The sequence below is a fragment of the Zootoca vivipara genome, chromosome 8 (assembly GCF_963506605.1).
Source record: "Zootoca vivipara chromosome 8, rZooViv1.1, whole genome shotgun sequence".
Lineage (NCBI taxonomy): Eukaryota > Metazoa > Chordata > Lepidosauria > Squamata > Lacertidae > Zootoca > Zootoca vivipara.
In genome coordinates this window covers 34,067,041-34,085,818 of record NC_083283.1, presented here as the reverse complement: position 1 = coordinate 34,085,818, position 18,778 = coordinate 34,067,041, and the positions used below count along the sequence as shown (strand labels likewise).

Genomic DNA, 18,778 nt, shown 5'->3' with positions numbered 1-18,778 from the left:
TGTAGAGCAAGACCCATCCTGGCTAGGTTTTTTGGGTGGGGAAACTGAAAAGTTGTATTTGGAAAAGGGTACGGTGTAGTTCTTTTTTTGCACTGCATAAATTTTCATTTCTAGAATTAAAAGGCAATTATTTTGTGAATGCTTGTTACTTAGATTACAATAGCAATACGCAACATTGCAACAGCAGATACGGTGAGACTTCACCTCCTCCCCCTACAGCCCGTCAATGTGCTCCAACCCTCAGCAGCATGTTTGAGGGGAGTGAAGTGGAAGAGGGGAGGTGAAGAACTGTTTTCATGTGCAAGTCCACTGACACCCCATGTGGTCAAACAATTATCACTGTTCTTCATAGAAATTAACTAATCATAGAAGATTAACTAATTTTATCTAGGTGGTATAGTGTCCCTGAAATGTTTGAAAACTTTCAAGTTTTTAAATTTAGAACTTTGTTTTATGGATTATTTTTTATCTGATCTGTAGAATGCTGCAAGATGCCTTAACGCCAAATGTTGTTTCTCTACGCTCATGTGCATTTAGCTCTGTACCACCAATGTAAAAAGTTAAAATCCGAAAGATGGCTCTTGATTTCATTTTTCGTTCATCACATAGCTCAGTCGGTAAAGCATGAGACTCTTACTCTCAAGGTTTTGGGTTCAGGTTCCACGTTAGGCAAAAGACTCCTCCATTGCAGGGGGTTGAGTTACATGACCATTGTGGTCCCTTCCAACTAAAATTCTATGATCAATGTATGCAGGCATTAGTTCAGTGTTGAGACAGCTGCTACAAGTACACAGGGAATAGCATCTGGAAAGATCTGGTCCACTAAGGGCATACATAGCAGAGAAAGTCCCACTGGACTGGACTGGAATGTCAGAGTAATTAACCCTAAAAGGTACCCCTGACCGTTAGGTCCAGTCGTGGACTCTGGGGTTGCGGCGCTCATCTCGCTTTATTGGCCGAGGAAGCCGGCGTACAGCTTCCAAGTCATGTGGCCAACATGACTATGCTGCTTCTGGCGAACCAGAGCAGCACATGGAAACGCCGTTCACCTTCCCACTGGAGCAGTACCTATTTATCTACTTGCACTTTGATGTGCTTTTGAACTGCTATTGAGGCACAAATTCATAATAGAATTAGATAACAAGTACTATAAAGCTGTTTTCAGGTAGTGCTGGGAAAATCCCTAGACCTCAATTGCCCAGCAAGTACTAATACATTTAGATAGTGCTGCTATTGAGTTTTCAAAGAAATTCACGTGTTTTATCGAATTATTATCCTTACAACAAACCTGTAAGGCAAGTATTATTCCCCATATGGGAGTGTTGAGACAGAAGGACTTGCCTAGGCCCAGGAAGTGAGATTCAAATCAGGAATGTTGCTAGGAGACAAGTCCCATCATCCCTTGTGGCACAGACTGGTGGGAGGTCACAGGTTTCACATCGTGTTTGTAGAGGTAACAAGAGTGCATGTAACACTGACACTTGGTGATAGGTGGATGTTCAGTAAGTTTGACACATTTTTACCTATGTATTTAGGAATAAAATCAGATATAGGCTGCAATCCTGTATATAAGAAAATGTATCCTAAAAATATTTGAATGCCTAAAAAAATGGAAAATAAAAAAATTCCTTCCAGTAGCACCTTAGAGACCAGCTAAGTTTGTCATACGGTAGGTATGAGCTTTCGTGTGCATGCACACGAAAGCTCATACCTATGACAAACTTAGTTGGTCTCTAAGGTGCTACTGGAAGGATTTTTAAAATTTTTTGTTCCGACTACGTCAGACCAACCTGGCTACCTACCTGTAAAAAAAATAGGTGCAGAACGAGAATATACAGCTTTGAATTCCTCAAAATAGCATACATTGTGCTAGTTGGTTATAGAAGTTTGAAGTCACACTGCCATGTTTCTCAGTGGTGCTTGGACCAAACCTAGTCCCTGATAATCTGTTTCTATAAGTGACTTCATGTTGACAAATGCTTAAAACAATGAAGCATAGCTTACAAATTGGTTGAACATTTTCAGTTGCTATATTTTAGTTATAAGCTATTGACTTATTTGTATTCTAAAAGTTTATCAGTAAATACATAAAATATACACACCTATATCAAAGACTGCCAAGTAGCAGTAATTTTTGTTCATGTTGGGTACTCTTTCATATATATGACAACTTGAAAGATTCCTTCTAGTGGTGCCTACAGACTGCATATAAATTTATTTTTAAAAATCCATACTGGACTTTATTCTCTTTGTTTCAGTTCTTATTTCTCCCTCACTTTATTTTCATATAAACAATATATTCCAGTATTTTTTCAAAGTAGATAGTACAACCCGGTTAAATGCTCTCCAAAATTTAGCACACCAGCTAAGAAAACAAAGCGTAGATATAACTGTTTTATAAGCATTGATGAGTCCTCTAAGGTGTGCTCAATTGGTTCTTCAAATTACTCAAATGTATCATACAGGGCTAGTCTTTCATTAATGCAGTTACCTTAGCAATTGTTTTTATCAAAACAGATACAACAGAATGGCAACACTAGGGATAGGGCAGGATGTATAATAATTAGATGCAACTCCTAAGATCTGGAGAACTTTTGGCCCTCCAGATGTTGCTGAGCTACAAGTCCCATCAGCCCCAGTAAGCACATCCAATGGACAGGAATGATGAAAGTTGCAGTTTAGCAACTTCTGGAAGGTCAAAGGTTCTCCACACCAGTCATAACTGCATGTGAAGTGACTGCAGGGAGCCCAAGCAGAAAGTCCTTTCAGTATACCAACCTTTGCTGCCTCTTAAAATATGTGCCCAATGGAACAGGAATTTGTGGGAAAGCTTAAATTGTTGATGGTAAATAGCCCACTGCTTTTTATGTTGGTTTGGTTACAATTTCTATCTAAATTAGCTTAGCACTTAAAGCAGGCATCCCCAAACGGCGGCCCTCCAGATGTTTTGGCCTACAACTCCCATGATCCCTAGCTAACAGGACCAGTGGTCAGGGGTGATGGGAACTGTAGTCCCAAAAGAGCTGGGGGGGGGCAGGTTTGGCCACCACTGGTCTAAAGCAATCCTCTCAGTTTCCCAAACATATTCCCAATGTTAAGACACAGTATAAGGAGATGGTATAATTGAGAATGTTACCTGTAGCAGAATAAACTTGGATTATGCACATGATGATGCAGCTAACTATCAAGCCACCTAGAGTTTAGAACCTGTCACTAAGGCAGTACAGGAGGTGTCTTTACATACTACCAAGTGGCAGAAATAGTAAAAATATAAGGCAAGCATGAACCTGCTATTTGCATGTGCCACATAATATGCACATCTTATAGTGAGATGTGTTAGGAGTTTATACACCTGCCTCTCACAACATACAAAAAAAAATGCTTGTTTCCTTGCAAGAGGACAGCTTTGCATGTCTGTCTCCTAACATTACCACAGGTTAGTAGCCCTACATTGATTTAAAGGGACAGCAGGCATAACAACTACAGAAATCCACACGCACCCGGAAAAAGTAATGACTGGAAATTTAAATCCATATTTTAAAGCTACTAATACTTTGTCTCAGAAATCTACTCTTCCATTATTGAAAACTGCAATAAGCTTTCCCCACTGTTGATTTCTCCAGAATTGCCTAAAACATTAAAATGATTATACAGAGGGATCTTGAGAACATTTAGAGGCAGAAACTACTACTCAATGGTTAATTCAAAATACAGTAAATGTGGACTTGAATTGTGGCTCATTCAGAGATGGTTTGCAACAGTTCAGCAATTGGAAGATTCAGCCAAATGCTGCTTTTCATTTACTGCAGTTCAGACCATAAGGATTTGGGTCAGTTCTTCTGCAGGGATATGTAATATAGTCAGGTTCAAAACCCAGAAAGAGAGCATTTTTTAAAGTTCTACCTCCTAATCCCAAGACAATCTGTCCATTGAAATGCAGTTTCTCTCAGGTCACCAGCCCAATGCCACAAAGACTGGCAGAGGCTGAAGACAGCTTTTAATTTTTTTAAAAAAGTATCTAGTCCTCTTAGAAAGCTATGAAGCAAAATTTGCAAGTATCTTTTTCAGGGATTTCGGGAAAATGCACCAGTCTGGCTGCTCCCCCCGTTGGTGTTCCTGGCCAATGAGTGAAGTTACAGCTAGATTTGTCTGACATCCGTTACTGCCTATAAGTTATGTTCTACAAATGTTACTATGCAATAGATGTAGGTGGATGCTAAGTAATCCCCCTCCCCTCAAAAGGCAAATATGAAAACTTTGCAAAAGGGCTTAGGCTTATCTTCTGCTGTGCAGGCGCTAAAGATCAGGACGTTATTAAGAATTTACCACATAGTTAACCCATACAAGGTCTATTCTGAAGTTAGTCTCTGTGTTTAATAGGGCTTACTCTCAGGAAAATTGACACAGGATGGCAGCCTTGGCATTGGGGGAAACCAGGGTTCTTGTGCCTTTAACATCTGCATGGCAGGCAGAAATTAAACAGGTTAAACTTTTTATAGTATGGAAATAGCATGGGGAAAACACTATGACAAAAAGGTAAAGGTAAATGATCCCTGGGACGGTTAAGTCCAAAGGCAACTATGGGGTGTGGCACTCATCTTGCTTCAGGCCGAGAGAGCCAGTGTTTGTCCACAGACAACTTTCTGGGTCATGTAGTCAGCATGACTAAACCACTTCTGGCACAACAGAACACCATGATGGAAGCCAGAGCATATGGAAACGCCATTTACCTTTCTGCCACAGCAGTACCTATTTATCTACTTGCACTGGTATGCTTTCGAACTGCTAGGTTCAAAACTATGCTATGACAGCACTCTAATTTTGTGGTATGCCCCACCACCTAGCAACCATTTTGTGATTGGTGCTGCCAGCACTCAAAGTTAAAAATGTTTGCACTCGTCTAAAAAGGTTGGTAGCCCCTGGTCTATCTGAATCCATGAAATTGGATTGTAACTAAATTGAAGACAAATAGGAAGTGCAATTGACAGTGCAATCCTATATATTTTTACTCAAAAGCCAGCCCCTTTGAGTTCAATGTGGCTTACTTTTAGGTAAGCAGGTATAGGATTGCAACCTAAAAGACTTGTTTCCTTCCTATGCCTTCTCAATTTTATGATCAAAGTAAGTTTGAAACACTGTAATGACCTGTTTAAACAAGTCTCAAAGGAGCTACAAAGGGAATATGTGGTTAAGAAGGTTTCACCTACTTTTCTAAGGCTGGACTCAGAAGATAATGTGAAAAGTTTTTTATTATTAATCAAAGGTTAACAGCAACAGGCACATTAAAATGAGTATGGCAAAGCCTTTTACAAATGGCTTTACACTGAAGCTCTCTCCCAAAAATGGCTGTTGCAAACTGTAAACAGAATGGAATAAACAGTCTTTACAGTAACAAGGGAAATACAAATGAACAAAAAGAAAGCACCAATTCCTCAAAATAGATTACAGTTGTGCTTACAGTACTTAAAACAATGTAAAAAACAAATTACAAAAAAGGAATGCTTGAAGATTAAAAATTAGTCCTTAAAATTTGTCCTTAAAAACATTTTCTCCTTTTCACATCAAAAAACCCCATAATGGGTAGCATTTCAGTAGAGGGAGGAATAAGTAAACAATGCACTTTTTCAATCAACAACAAAATTTGGTCACTTAGCTTTGTGCATAGTTTAAGGCAGCTGTAGCAACCTGTTCCTTTCCCCCCTGTGGCTGCTCATGAAAATGTCACATTCTAAAAAGAATAAATTAAAAAAAAATTGCCTTTCAAATCCTTCCCATTGTTCCCTTCCTCCCCATCCCACCCCCATCCCCAAGTATTCATTCACACACACACTGTTTCGCTCTCTCTCTCTCTCTCTCTCTCTCTCTCTCTCTCTCTCTCTCTCTCTCTCACACACACACACACACACACACACACACAACATACACACACACTGCAGCGAAAGGGGCATTTGTACCCTTGTTCTGAAGGACACACTTCCCATCCCACTTTATTTCAGATTGGCAAATACCCTGAGCTGTTTCTGGAGTTCATAATCATTCCACCTGTTTTCCCTTGCATGTGCAGTTCAAGTGTACAATAGTGAAAACAACATGCAAATGTTTCCACGGCAGAATCTTAACACAATGAAGACTCTTCTTCTCCTCCTCTATACCATCCCACATCCCCTCCCAAAATCCAGAAGTATTTCTGCCCGCTGTAATTGCATTCCCATTCTGCACTGGAGTAAAAGCTTGGCTGTGCTTTATGTAAAAAAAATGCTATTTCCAATGCACAGCCAAAATTATGACACATGGGATACTTTTTTTTTTTTACTAGCAGGAAAATGAGCTGCAGTTTCAGATTTGATCTCTTTGTTTTCCTTTTTTAAAAAAAAAAATAGTGGTTCCTTCACAGCCATGCAGAAAGATTAATTTAGAACCTATAAGTTTCCAAGTACATTTGTAAACATCAGTTCTTGCCAGAGGCATCCAAGCAGGGGCACTTCACTTTTCCACATTTTGGACAAGGACTGAATGAGTCTTGTTAAATTCCAAGAGAAGGAAACATCCACCATGTCATGTGGCAACTTTGAAGGCCAGATTTCAAATTTTCTCTAAAAACAAATAAAAACTAAGCGATGTGGCACGTAACAATATTTTCTCGTACTTTCCCCTCAGTCAAGCTTCAACCACTCCTCTGGTTTGCATATTCAAGGATCCATGCAGAAGCCAAACAAGGCATATGCATATTGCTCTATGTTCAGGTCTTGTAACTGAAAACTGGGTTCAAATGATTTATCAAAGGAAAAACTTGGAAATAAATAATGCTGGCATTGTTTACACTGAAACCTTGGCAGTCAGACAAAATTTATCCTCAAACCCTGTTCCATAGATACCAGGCAAGAGGCAGTTTTTGTTAAGCAGATCCTGGGGTCAGGATAGCCGGTGTTCCTGAGGTATAACATCAGAGTCCATTTCCTCAAATGCAGGATCAGTATCATCACCGCTGCTGGATTGTTCTCTCTGCACACCCTTCCAGCTAGCTTTATTCAATCCCAAATGACCAAGCATCGTTTGAGATAGTCTGGTGTTTGAGAAACGAGCCCACTCGGTGAATAACGGTTCCACCAAATAGGTCATAAAACCTAACGAGAAAAAACACCTTGGAATTAGAACCCCATGTAACATTGCAATAGTAAGAGTTATTTGAATGAGTTTACTGTGTTTTATCTTCCTGTACTTATTACATTTGCCCAGAGTGCTTTTTGAAAGGCAATTTATAAACTAAATAAAATAATATACTGTATACATTTTAGTACAAATGCAAAATAAAGCAGCACAGAAGCTCTCTCTTTCAAGCCCTAAGGAATACAACATATTTTTTTGTGTAGAGTTGAGGCTGCTACTGAGTCACAACAAAAACTGCTAAGAGGCATGAAATTACAAACCTCCTGGGTTCAAAAGATCTCATATGGGTCAGATCAGTAACCATAAATATTTGCTACTTCAAACTGATCAGATAAAGGAAATCCCTCTGATTTCACCATGCTGCTATGACAGGAAACATGTGGTAGTGCAGTCATGAATCAAGTAAGGGACTTAGTGGGTAAATACTGGTCAAGAGATTTAAATGCTGCTTCTTTTTGTTACTAGCTTTCAATTGCTTGAGACCAAACATGCTGGAGACTTGTGTGCATAGCAACTCCTTCCTCCACATCAAACCAGGATGTGTGGAAAGGAGTTGTTGTGCATGCAAGTCTCCATGGTTTGCTGTGATGTCCAAATAAGACATGCTGACCATAGTTTGCCTACAACCCAGAATTAAAAAACACACTTCAAACCAAATTTCCAACTCTGGGAACACAGCATGAAGCAAATGGAACATTTCCTCCCACCGCTCCACCCCCACCGCTGGTGCAGTTCCTGAATCTGTTCTGTGGATTCCCCCAAACCCTCATGAGCAGATCTGGGAGGGCAGAGGGGGCACCACTTGCAGTAGCACAACTCTTTCATTGAACACTGTCAATGTTTAAATTTCCATCTTTTAAAAATAGTAAAAATAATAAATTTGTATACCGCCCTTCATCCATAAATCTCAGAGTGATTCATAAGTAGCCCAGTAGAAAACAAGCATCTTCTTTAAAATAAATAATTTGCCACAAAATTGAATCTGACTTAAAGTCACAATTAAACCCTCTTCACTAACAGCTGTCAGAATTTATCCAGGCAAAGAAATATAAATGCCAGAACAGAAAATTCTCTCTATACACTTTCTATTTCATGGAAATGAACATTTCAACAACAACAAAACATAGGGTAGCATTCACTAAACTTTACTCAAGCGTAGATAACTGAAATTAATACACCTAACTTGGACATGTTCATCATTTCAGTGGATCTACACTCAGTAAAACGTAGCTGAATACCACGCAAAATGTTCTCTTAAAAACTAAACATCACATAGTTTATCTTCCCTATATTATATATTAATGGAAACTATAGTAACTTATCACATAGATCTGTAGTTACCAATCTGGATGTCGGCAATGGTTTCTGTCTGTCGATCACACAGCGGACTCACGCCCAAGCAGTATTTTTTCTCAACATCTCCTATAAACAGAATACTGATTTAATAAGCCGTTTTCTACAATTCAACAAAACAAAGTGTTAAGGTTTTTCATTTAACTAGCATTAATTTTAACACATACCAGACAGATCTAAGAAATGTAATTTCAGTTGTTTAATAACACTGCAATATTTAAAACCACAGCTTTATCATTTGAACACTAGCTTCATAACTGTTTAAAAATATAAATGAAAGAATACACTTGATCTAGCATATATGATCTAGCATTTTGTTGTATTGCACATGAAATGAAGTACTAACAATAATTCTTTCTAAACGTTAATTCTATAATGCAACAAGCTGTTGCTCTGCTTTGGAACACGGTTTTACAAGAAAAGCCTAACTAGCTTTTCAGATATATTTTAATTGCATAACTTTCTAAAGAACTGCCTGAAGTAATTGATATTATAGTTTGCAGTCTTGTTTCTTCTGTTATATTTTACTCCAAGAAGACCCATTTATCCTAAAGAGCCCAATAAGGCATACACATATACACAAAATATTTTTTCAATGAGATCCCAAGATGAAATTTTGCAGGTACCTGTAGTTCTTAGAAATATTAAATAATAGATTTTCTTGAAATATTTTAATTGTATCCATTCTTTTTAAAATTTTAAATTTTGTAACTTCAATTTAAAATTTAAAGTAAGTCCATCTTGTGACACATATTAAAGCCCATGAGGTTCTGAAGAGATTGGTGTTTTTAGTTTTGACTTATCTCAATGCTGGGCTGAGCAACAAGATGAGATAAAATGCTAAAATTTAGATTTAAACTTCGTTTTTATCATTCAATAAGTGTGCAAAATATTGAGAAAATTGGATGACATGAGGTAAAAAAGTTGGATCACTTGATATGGAATGACCCAGCAGGAAAGTTACCCATTTATCTCTCAATGAGCAAATGCAACTTGAAAGATCAGTAGCATGTTTTCCATTATGAATTTTTCCATTAAAAATATATCAAAAGTTGAACTACTTCACAAGACCTGTAGCACAGCCATGATTATCACTATTGTAATAATCTCTCATACAAGAATGGTTTGCAGAAAGGTTGTAGGTGAACTTTCAGGCTGTAGATGCAAACCACAGGGCCAAGTTAGCTGCTTCAGGTTCAAAATCTCCCACTCCTTGCCTTAAAAACCATATTGCTGAAATACATAAATGCATTTCAAAAACAAAAAATCCTAAGTGAGGAAAGTGACAAGACTTAACAAACCTTCGCTTGCTACTTGGAGGCAAATCGCTGCTTGTGAGAAGTGATAATGATCCAGTAACAGTATATTGTACTCAAAAACTGAGCTAATGAGTAGGCATTGGTTGTTATCAATATCATTAATAGCTTACAAATTAGTTAATGCAATACCAGTGAAGATCTGCACAAAGATTTTATGTACAGTTTCAAAAAGTGCAAGACTCCAGAAACCTAACTGCAATTCCTTCTCAACTGCACTGACAACCAGGACCGGCGTGTCCATTAAGGCGAACTAGGCAGTTGCCTAGGGTGCCAAAATGGAGGGGGTGCTGGCACGACGGGGAGCGCTGCTGGATTCACAGGACTCGCTCTGCCGCGCGGCCGCTGCAACCCGAACCCCACCTACCCACGCCCAGGGCAGGCGGCAGCAGCAGTGCCGGTGCAGCCCAGGCGTGCCCAGAGCACCGAGGGCAGCAGCGGGTGGAGACACATGGGGCGAGAGCAGCCCCTTCCCTTCCCTTCCCTTCGGCTCCAGGTGCCATCACCGCGCTCTACTTCTAGGGCAGGCGGGAGCAGCTGCTGCTGTGCCCGGGGGTCCGTGGCTGAAGCCCGAGGGCGGCCAGAGCAACCCAGCCTTCGACGTCGCAGGTAAGCGGGAGGGGCGCTGGGAAGGGAAGGGGGTGAAGGCTGGGCCAGGCCCGCAGGGAGGAGGCAGACGCCGGGGGGGGGCAGAAGGTGATCTCGCCTAGGGCACAAAAAACCCTTAATCCATGTACACAAAACGGTGTGTCCAACCTTTTAACTTGCATAGCACAGTCCTAAATGTTTTTTAATCATCCAGCAATTCTACGGAGATAAATTCAGCTTTTTTTCTCAATACATGTGGCTTTGGACTGAAGTAGCAGGTGAAAATAAAGCCATTATTACTATGAAATAGCTTCTCATCCAGTTAAAGTCAAGGTAAGGCAGAAATGTCAAGTGTTCTACAAAGCTGCAATCTATATGGTAAAATTTGTCTGTGGAAACCATTCAAGCTGCATTCATTAGGGGCACTTGCAAATAATAAAATTTTCTATTTTCTGTAAGAGCTATGCTTCACTACAATTCTTTTATCATTTTCTGAAATCACTTTTAGCTACTTGCCTTGATGAAAGAATTCTTCTGTTACTTTTTCACTCCACTGCTTGCTTAGTTCCCAAGTCCGGCAGGGGTTGCAAATATCAGCACATTTCAAAGCCATCTAGTAAATAAGGCAAAACATCAGCAACATATTATGCAAGATATTGTGGCCTGCTAACAACTACACACTTCAGTTTTGCAACTTCAGATAATGCAAAGTGTCAAATAATAATAATAATAATAATAATAATAATAATAATAATAATAATAATAATAATAATTTATTATTTATACCCCGCCCATCTGGCTGAGTCTCCCCAGCCACTCTGGGCGGCTCCCAATTGAATATTGGGCCCAACTGAATAACATGGCACAATGGGTCAGTGCATCTGGCTGTAGGAGCTGAAGGAACGTCTCCACCCCCATCGTTCTGCCCGGGCACTGAGGTCCAGTGCCGAGGGCCTTCTGGCAGTTCCCTCACTGTGAGAAGCCAAGTTACAGGGAACCAGGCAGAGGGCCTCTTAGTAGTGGCACCCGCCCTGTGGAATGCTCTCCCACCAGATGTCAAAGAGAAAAACAGCTACCAGACTTTTAGAAGACATCTGAAGGCAGCACTGTTTAGGGAGACTATTGTATTTTAATATTTTGTTGGAAGCCACCCAGAGTGGTTGGGGAAACCCAGCCAGATGGGTGGGATATAAATAATAAATTATTAATATTATTATTAAAAAGAAGGATGGTGGTTTGAGCCACCCAGGGATGGCTGTGAGCAGGATTCCTGCATTGCAGGAGGCTGACTAAATGACCCTGACAGTCCCTTCCAACTCTTTCATTCTGTGACTTCTAAGTCAGCTTCTTTTAAAATCCTTAACAATATGTAATGGACAAGTGACACCAAGTAACAAAGGGGGCTACAAGGCAGCACACATGTGGATCACTAAATCCAATGTAACTTAGCTGAACAAGCGGTGTGTTTTGAGAAGGAAATATGTTTAAACATATATGAGTTAACCTCTCCCAGAAACATCCATGCAATCCTGGAAAATTATGAAAACATTCATCTTCCATAGCACCAAAAAAGAAGTCTGATAGCAAGCTATATCAATTTAATATGGCTATGTCTGGTTATCATGAAAGATCATTCATCAATACACTGCACTTCATCCTTCACCATTTACGAATGCCTGCCTGTAAATTAATGGAACGTTGCTTTTATTTCTTTTTAAAATTTGTATTCCACCCTTCCTCCAAAAGGAGTCCAGGGCAACAGAGCGCACTGTTTGGGCTACGGAATGTTAACTACGTAATTCACTCTCACAAGAGGCAGTGATGACCATTAACATGGATGGCTTTAAAAAAGAATTAGACAAATTTATGGAGGATAAGCTTATCAGTGACTACCAACCATGATGACTCCTCTATTGGAAGCAGTATGCCTCTAAATACCAGTGCTAGGAATCACGAAGGTGAAAACACTGTTGCACTCTGGTCCAGCATGTGGTTTCCCAGGCATCAGGTTGGTCATGGTGAGAGCAGAACAGATTAGATGGGATTGTGGCCTGATCCAGCAGGGCTCTTCTTACATTCTTAAGCTATTGCTTTCTTGTTTGGAAAAGTTTCAGAAGCAAGACTGGATTAAGGTGGTTGGGGGTCTGGTGAAATGCCCAGAATAGGGCCCCCTTCTCATCATTGTTTTTGATCACCTCTTGGTTTGGGCCACTTACCAATTCGCAGCCTAGCCTAACTACAAGGCTGCTGTGAATACATATAAGAAAGTATAAAATGGCTGCAAATGGGGATTTAATGTTTGGAGGCAACAAATTATGATTCCTTTAATCAGAACAATGCATTTCTGTACTATAAATGGCAATGTTTTTCAGCTTTCTCTCACTCAAATTAGCAAACCTCCAAAGCTTCAATGAATCTTAATCCGGCCTGATTATGGTATGCTTTAGACGCACAAGTCCCACTTGTGTTCAGTGGTGCTTACTTCCATGTTAATGAGCACAGGGGACTGATTCCTAAGGAGTTATTTTAGGCCTGTAGCCACTGGGGCTGGAGGCTGTGGAAAGCAATTTGATTGTTTTACTTGTACATGTAAGATAGTAAGTAAAGCAGGTAGCTAGCATTTTTCCTCAGTGCTCAGTTAAAAAATGCTACTCTCACTTCCCAACGTTCTGCAACAACAGCAAGATCACTTAGATAATTAACAGGATTTTAAAGTGTTAAAGATATCTTTATTTTTTAATAATTTCAATTGATTTAAGATTGTGGTGAACAGAGTAAGATAAACATTTGCTACTGAGTTGCAACCATTTTGCTGACAAATGGAACTAGGCCATCAGAGAACACAGAATGCCATCTTCAAACCTATGTGCATCAACCAAAAACTATTGTACAGTAGATGGCAAAGCAGTTGTTACTAACAGTTGTACTACTTTTCTATTTAGGGACCAAACAATTACCTGAAGAATGAGATGACGATGATTTTCCTCTGTTAAGTATAAATCTTCCTTGTCCAAATGACTGCGAAATAGGGATAGATATTCATTTTGCCGACTGATATCAGTGGCAAGTATCAGTGCTCCTATCTGGCTTTCCATCAGCTGCCTTAAATTGGAGATACACAGAAAGAAGAATGAAATAAGTGACCAACATTTAAACAGTCTTTGTTTACACAAAGTTCAGGCCAACCCTGATTAAATTACTATAAAATACAGTTTTGTTAACAAACTAAGACCCAGTGCAACAGCTCAATGATTTAACAAAGTCTTCATATCACTCAAAATTATTGTGATAAACATGAAAAGTGTACACTTTACAAGTGTAGAAAGTTAGGCATCAAGATTTGTTTTGTTTTGATTGGGGTGGATGGGATACAATTGCCTTCATCATACGAAACAGCAGTAAATTATATAATTTGGAAATGTGTTTTTACTTCCATTTCACATCCATTTAAAATGTTCTCCAATTTATTTTCCATAGAAGCATGTGGTACTGCAAATCTGACACATACCTGTTTTCTAGTGACATATGTGCAAATAATCCAGATTCTCTCAACAATCCCACTGCAGATCTCCAGTGGTGATTTTCCAGTACTGAGGTATTCTGAAAGGAAGGGGAAGAGGAAGAGAGAGAATTATGGTTATCAAATATTCACTGAATTCTGAATTGTATTTTCATGAATGAACACTCCTTTATGCCAATACTTCACTAGGGGATAGACAGGGGGAGTACAACCTCTCCTGGTTGTCTTTGTGGCTTTCAGTGCCATCCATGATCACATCCTTCAGAATTCTCTCTCCAACTTGGGAGTAGGCAATATTGTGGCTCAAAATGGCTCCAGTCCTACCGTAGGGGAAAGTTCCAGCATGTGGTGCAGGGTCCTTTGGGTGGCATAAAGTTTAATTTAATCTCCCATGCCAGGGGCGTACCCAGGATCAAAACTAGGGGGGGGCAAGGGGTGGGCCCAAGGCATGGGAGGGGAGGGGCAAGGGGCGGGGCCAAGGCACAGGAGGGGAGGTGTCACAAAGTGGGGATGTGGGTGGGGCTACAGAGCCCAGGTGAAACTGACTCCAGTCTAATAACACCAAAAGGGGGGAAATCCAGGGAAATAATAAGGAGGATCAGAGAAAGGTCAGGACAAGCAGCTATAAAAAGGGACATTCTCAATGAGCCTGCTGAGGACCAGCTGTGGTTACGCAAGAGCAAGGACAAGGCATATCCCATACTACGCACATGGGCACTCATATTATGAATGAACAGCATCCTTTGCCAGCCTGGCACCTTCCACGTGCTTTGGACCACAACTGCGCTGCCAGAGGCAGATGGGGGTTGTAGTCCAAAGCACACGGAGGGGAATCAGCTTAGCAAAGCCTGCTGTACAGAAATAAATTAAAGTTTGTCTGCTTTTGCCTTATCCCATATTTTGCCTTATCCCATTCTGGGCTGCATCAATAGGAGTATAGTATCTAGATCAAGGGAAGTAATAGTACCACTGTATTCTGCCCTGGTCAGACCTCACCTGGAGTACTGTGATTCTATGATTATATGAAAAGTATTGAGGGAATGGAGGAGGGGGGCAAACTGCAAGTTTTAATATTGTTCCATGCCACCCCAATATCCACAACAGTGAGATTCCAGGGGCCAAGGCACTTGCCCAGGCTTCATATTTCCACAGTGGAGATAGTGGTGTCTTTATGATGTATTGCTTATTTACACATATTTATAAGCTGAGCCTACAATACAGGCGCTACATAATTATACTTTGTCCATAATAATTTTCACACAACCATCTTAAGAAATCAATCCATGCCTAGGTAAGCCTGTATAGGATAGCAGCCTGAAGCACAGAAACTATCTACAGCCGCTCCTTTCACTTGAACCCCTCACAGAAATCCTGTAGAGCTGGCCTGAAAGGGACCCCCAGGGTCATCTAGTCCACCCCCCGGTAATGCAGGAATCCTGCCCACAGCGAGACCGACCCCTTTCATACGTCCAGATTCCTGTAAGCCTAGCAAGCTGAATACACCAAGGTCCGGACTCTTCTGCCCTGCGAAATGCAACCCAATCGTCTGAATGGTGGACAATGTCAGCAAAACAAATAGGCAAGTTTGAAGACATGGCAAACAGTGGCAAAGTTCGTTATGAGAGGGAGATGGAAAGTTATATTCCTCCTAAAGGAGAGAAGAAGAAGTAAAAGGACTCCAATTCCCCCAAAAGTCCACCACCTGCTTTCTTCCTGTTTTGTTCTGAGCATCGCCCAAAGATAAAAAGCGACTGTTAGGGCAAAATTCTGGGTGCGAGAATGCTCAGCCACCCAGCTCATCAGGCAAGGGCCTGTGGTCGTTGCAGAGTATAAAAGGAAGGAGTCCAGCCACGATCCGGAGCAAACAGCAAGGTTTATTACTGCGCAGCAGGTTCAATGCCAGACTGAACACCATGAACAGGGCTGCAAGAACTTTTAAAAGTTCCCACCACCATCCCATAATGTACATCGAAAGCATCATACATACATCACTTGTGACAGGGTAAAACGTCAGAAAAGGGGAAGGGGCAAGGGGCATTAGCATACAGGTAAACAGGAGGTAAACAGGATTAACATAAGGTAACAATGCACGATGTCCCAGGACATTGTTAAGCAAGTACCAGTAAGTATCTGGGAGGGGATCCTTGAGTACCTGGCGGGGGGGGGGGCAATGGGTCCAGGTGTGAGTATTGCCTCTGGCTTCGGAGGGTTGGGAATGGCAGGAGATGGTACCTGAATGGATTATGGATATGCAGAGGAGCACCACCCTGGCTACCTGACCTCTTGCTTAAAGGATTATGGCTGTTCCCTGCATCCCTGAGAGCCCTTGGCCAGAGTAGCAAAAGGGGGTTTCATTTAGAAATAAAGATACACGGTATTCATTCATAAAGAAATATGGTTACATAGAGTCTCAGGCAACAGAGAAAGGGTAGGAAAGGGAGCCTTTATTACACAGGGCTTGATCTTGAGGGGGTTCGTGTTGGTGCGATACTAGAGTGGTGTTGTAGGATCAAATGGGGTCCCCTTGAGGGCATTTGTGCCAATCTTGATTCCCAAATGAAGCCTCGTTTGGGTGCCCCCCCTATAAAATTCCCTAACAGTGACCACCCAGGTTTTTCTATTGGTGAGACAGCAAAGAAACTAAAAACCGTAATACATAACAACATAAAAAATATCTGTTGTCAATGCCAACATACCATCGCTTCCAATGAAGCTACATGCAGACTCTTTATAGCAGGGGTGGCCAACTTCCAAGAGTTAAAAACTGGCAGTGATTGATCTACCTCCTTTTGGGGGTTCAGGTTGAGGTTGTTGAGCTTTTTTTTAGGAAGGAAAGCCATCCATGTTTTAGGGGGTTCAGGTCAAAGTTTAGCTTTTTTTAGGAAGGAAAGCCCTGTTTTGGGGGCTTCAGGGCAAAGATGTAGAGCTTTTTTTAGGGGAGCCAAAGTTGCTGAGCTTCTTTGGGGGGAGCCAGTGATCTACCACAGACGTCCAGTGATCTATTAGTAGATCATGATCTACCTGTTGGACATGCCTGCTTTATAGCAATAAAGGGGTGCTGGCCCTTTAAGGCTGAAAGAGAAAACTGAGACATCCATGCCCACCCTTTCTAACACACATCTTTTAAGATCACATCACACAGTGGCTGCCCAAACAGCTTGGATGATAAAAGACACAAAGGAGGGAGGACAATTGGGAAAGATATAACACCATTGCATTCCCATGCCTTCCAAGCCTCCTTATGCAAAACCACCCAGTTAAAACGGAACTCCTTTCACACCTCATTATCGCTGGAGGTTTCATTAAACTGATAAAGATCCCCCCTCCCCAAGGACAAGAGTAAAAGCTGTGGTGCCGACCATTTGCTACCTGAAACAAGGAAACAAATTGTATCTTAAATACTGGCACAGGAGCTTTGGAAGGCTCGCCTTGTCCAGCCTCCTCTCTTTGAGAGAGAGAGAGAGAGAGAGAGAGAGAGAGAGAGAGAGAGAGAGAGAGAGAGAGAGAGAGAGAGACTGACTGACTTCAATCCTTCAGCAGCCAGCTTCAAGTTCTCTCTCTCTCTCGCTCTCTTCCCCCCTCCCTCCCACCGCGATCCCTGGGAGGAACATCAGAGTGAGTGTGGTGTTTTACGTACAGTGTTTTATTCCACACCCCAGCTCTTCCAATTCTGGTTCTCCATTCCCCCCTCCTTGTTTGCTCTAGTAAGAGCAGCGGCAGAATGAGCTGAACGAGCGAAGGCTGTGGGGAGGCAGCCCGGGCGAGCTCCAGCAGGAGGGTGTTGCGCTCTCTCCCCTCCTCTCCCTCGCTGCGTCCTTTTGCTTCTAGAGAGGGGCAGCTGCCAGCTGGCTTCTAGAGTAGGGCAGCTGCCCTAACTTGCCCCATGGTGGGTACGCCCTTGTCCCATGCTTTTTCAACATCTACATGAAATCACTGGGAGGTTACCCAGAGCTTTGGGATACGGCATCATCAGTATGCAGAAGATGCTACCCAGCTCTCTCATTTACAGCTTTGGATTCCAGAATGTGGCTGCTGGAAGAAGCTTTCCATTCAGACCATCGTTACATAGCTCTTCTATGGGCTTCACTGGTTACCGGTTTGCTCCCAGGCACTGGCTTTGATGTTAAAAACCTTAAGTCACACAAGGTCTGCCCCAACCAACTTTAGCTTCAGATCGTTGTGCAATAGGCACCCCAAGCTGGACAATTTAGCTTGTACAGCTTTTCTGTTTGGCCGTGCCCAGCTGTCAATCATATGGCATCAGGTAATTGGCACGTAAAGCACAATCCCAATTGTTCCTTGGCAGCAGAGCTTGCATTTGGTGCTATTTACCGTAAATATTATGTTAAACGCAACCCCGGCTGAATTGATTCCTCGTGGGAATTGCAGCTCCTAAGCGGGGAAGTTTTCTGCTGAAAGCAGCATGGCTTGCATTCAGTGCTGAATTGAAACAACACCAAATACAAGACACAATGTTTTCTGGCAGATTTAGACCTTCCCACCAGTCAAAGATTGCTCCCAGAGGTGTGGCCACTTTTTGATCCAATCCATTCCCCAAAGCTGCTATAAATAATTAAATCACTCCTTTAAAAATCTCTCCCACCAAGAATTTGTGACTACCAGCAAGTAAGCATTTTTGCACTTGGTTATGTTTTTCCGAACAGAAATATTTTTCCTCACTTACCTTGTATAAAGTTGCTAAATAATGGTTTGTTTTAATAAGGAAAGGCTGATTAACACCTGGGTGATCCAAATCATGAGTGGCAGCTGCAATTAAGCCAAGAAGAGTATCCCATGGAGTCAGAGAATGGGAAAGCTGTAACATATAAAGCAT

The 18,778-nt window shown here is 41.4% G+C and overlaps 1 protein-coding gene across 2 annotated transcripts in view; it reads right to left on the bottom strand.

The window, feature by feature from the left end:
- Positions 1 to 6,370: 6,370 nt before the first annotated feature.
- Positions 6,371 to 18,778, bottom strand: part of PDE7A (phosphodiesterase 7A) — a 59,129-nt gene continuing 46,721 nt past the window's right edge. For both annotated transcript variants that reach the window (XM_035125219.2, XM_035125220.2), the window contains 6 exons: positions 18,629 to 18,760; positions 13,933 to 14,024; positions 13,382 to 13,526; positions 10,941 to 11,037; positions 8,509 to 8,589; positions 6,371 to 7,124 (listed from right to left, as the gene is read on the bottom strand). In XM_035125219.2, the coding sequence (XP_034981110.1) occupies positions 6,913 to 7,124; positions 8,509 to 8,589; positions 10,941 to 11,037; positions 13,382 to 13,526; positions 13,933 to 14,024; positions 18,629 to 18,760 (759 nt within the window). In that variant the 3' untranslated portion in view covers positions 6,371 to 6,912. The remainder of the gene's footprint in view (positions 7,125 to 8,508; positions 8,590 to 10,940; positions 11,038 to 13,381; positions 13,527 to 13,932; positions 14,025 to 18,628; positions 18,761 to 18,778) is intronic.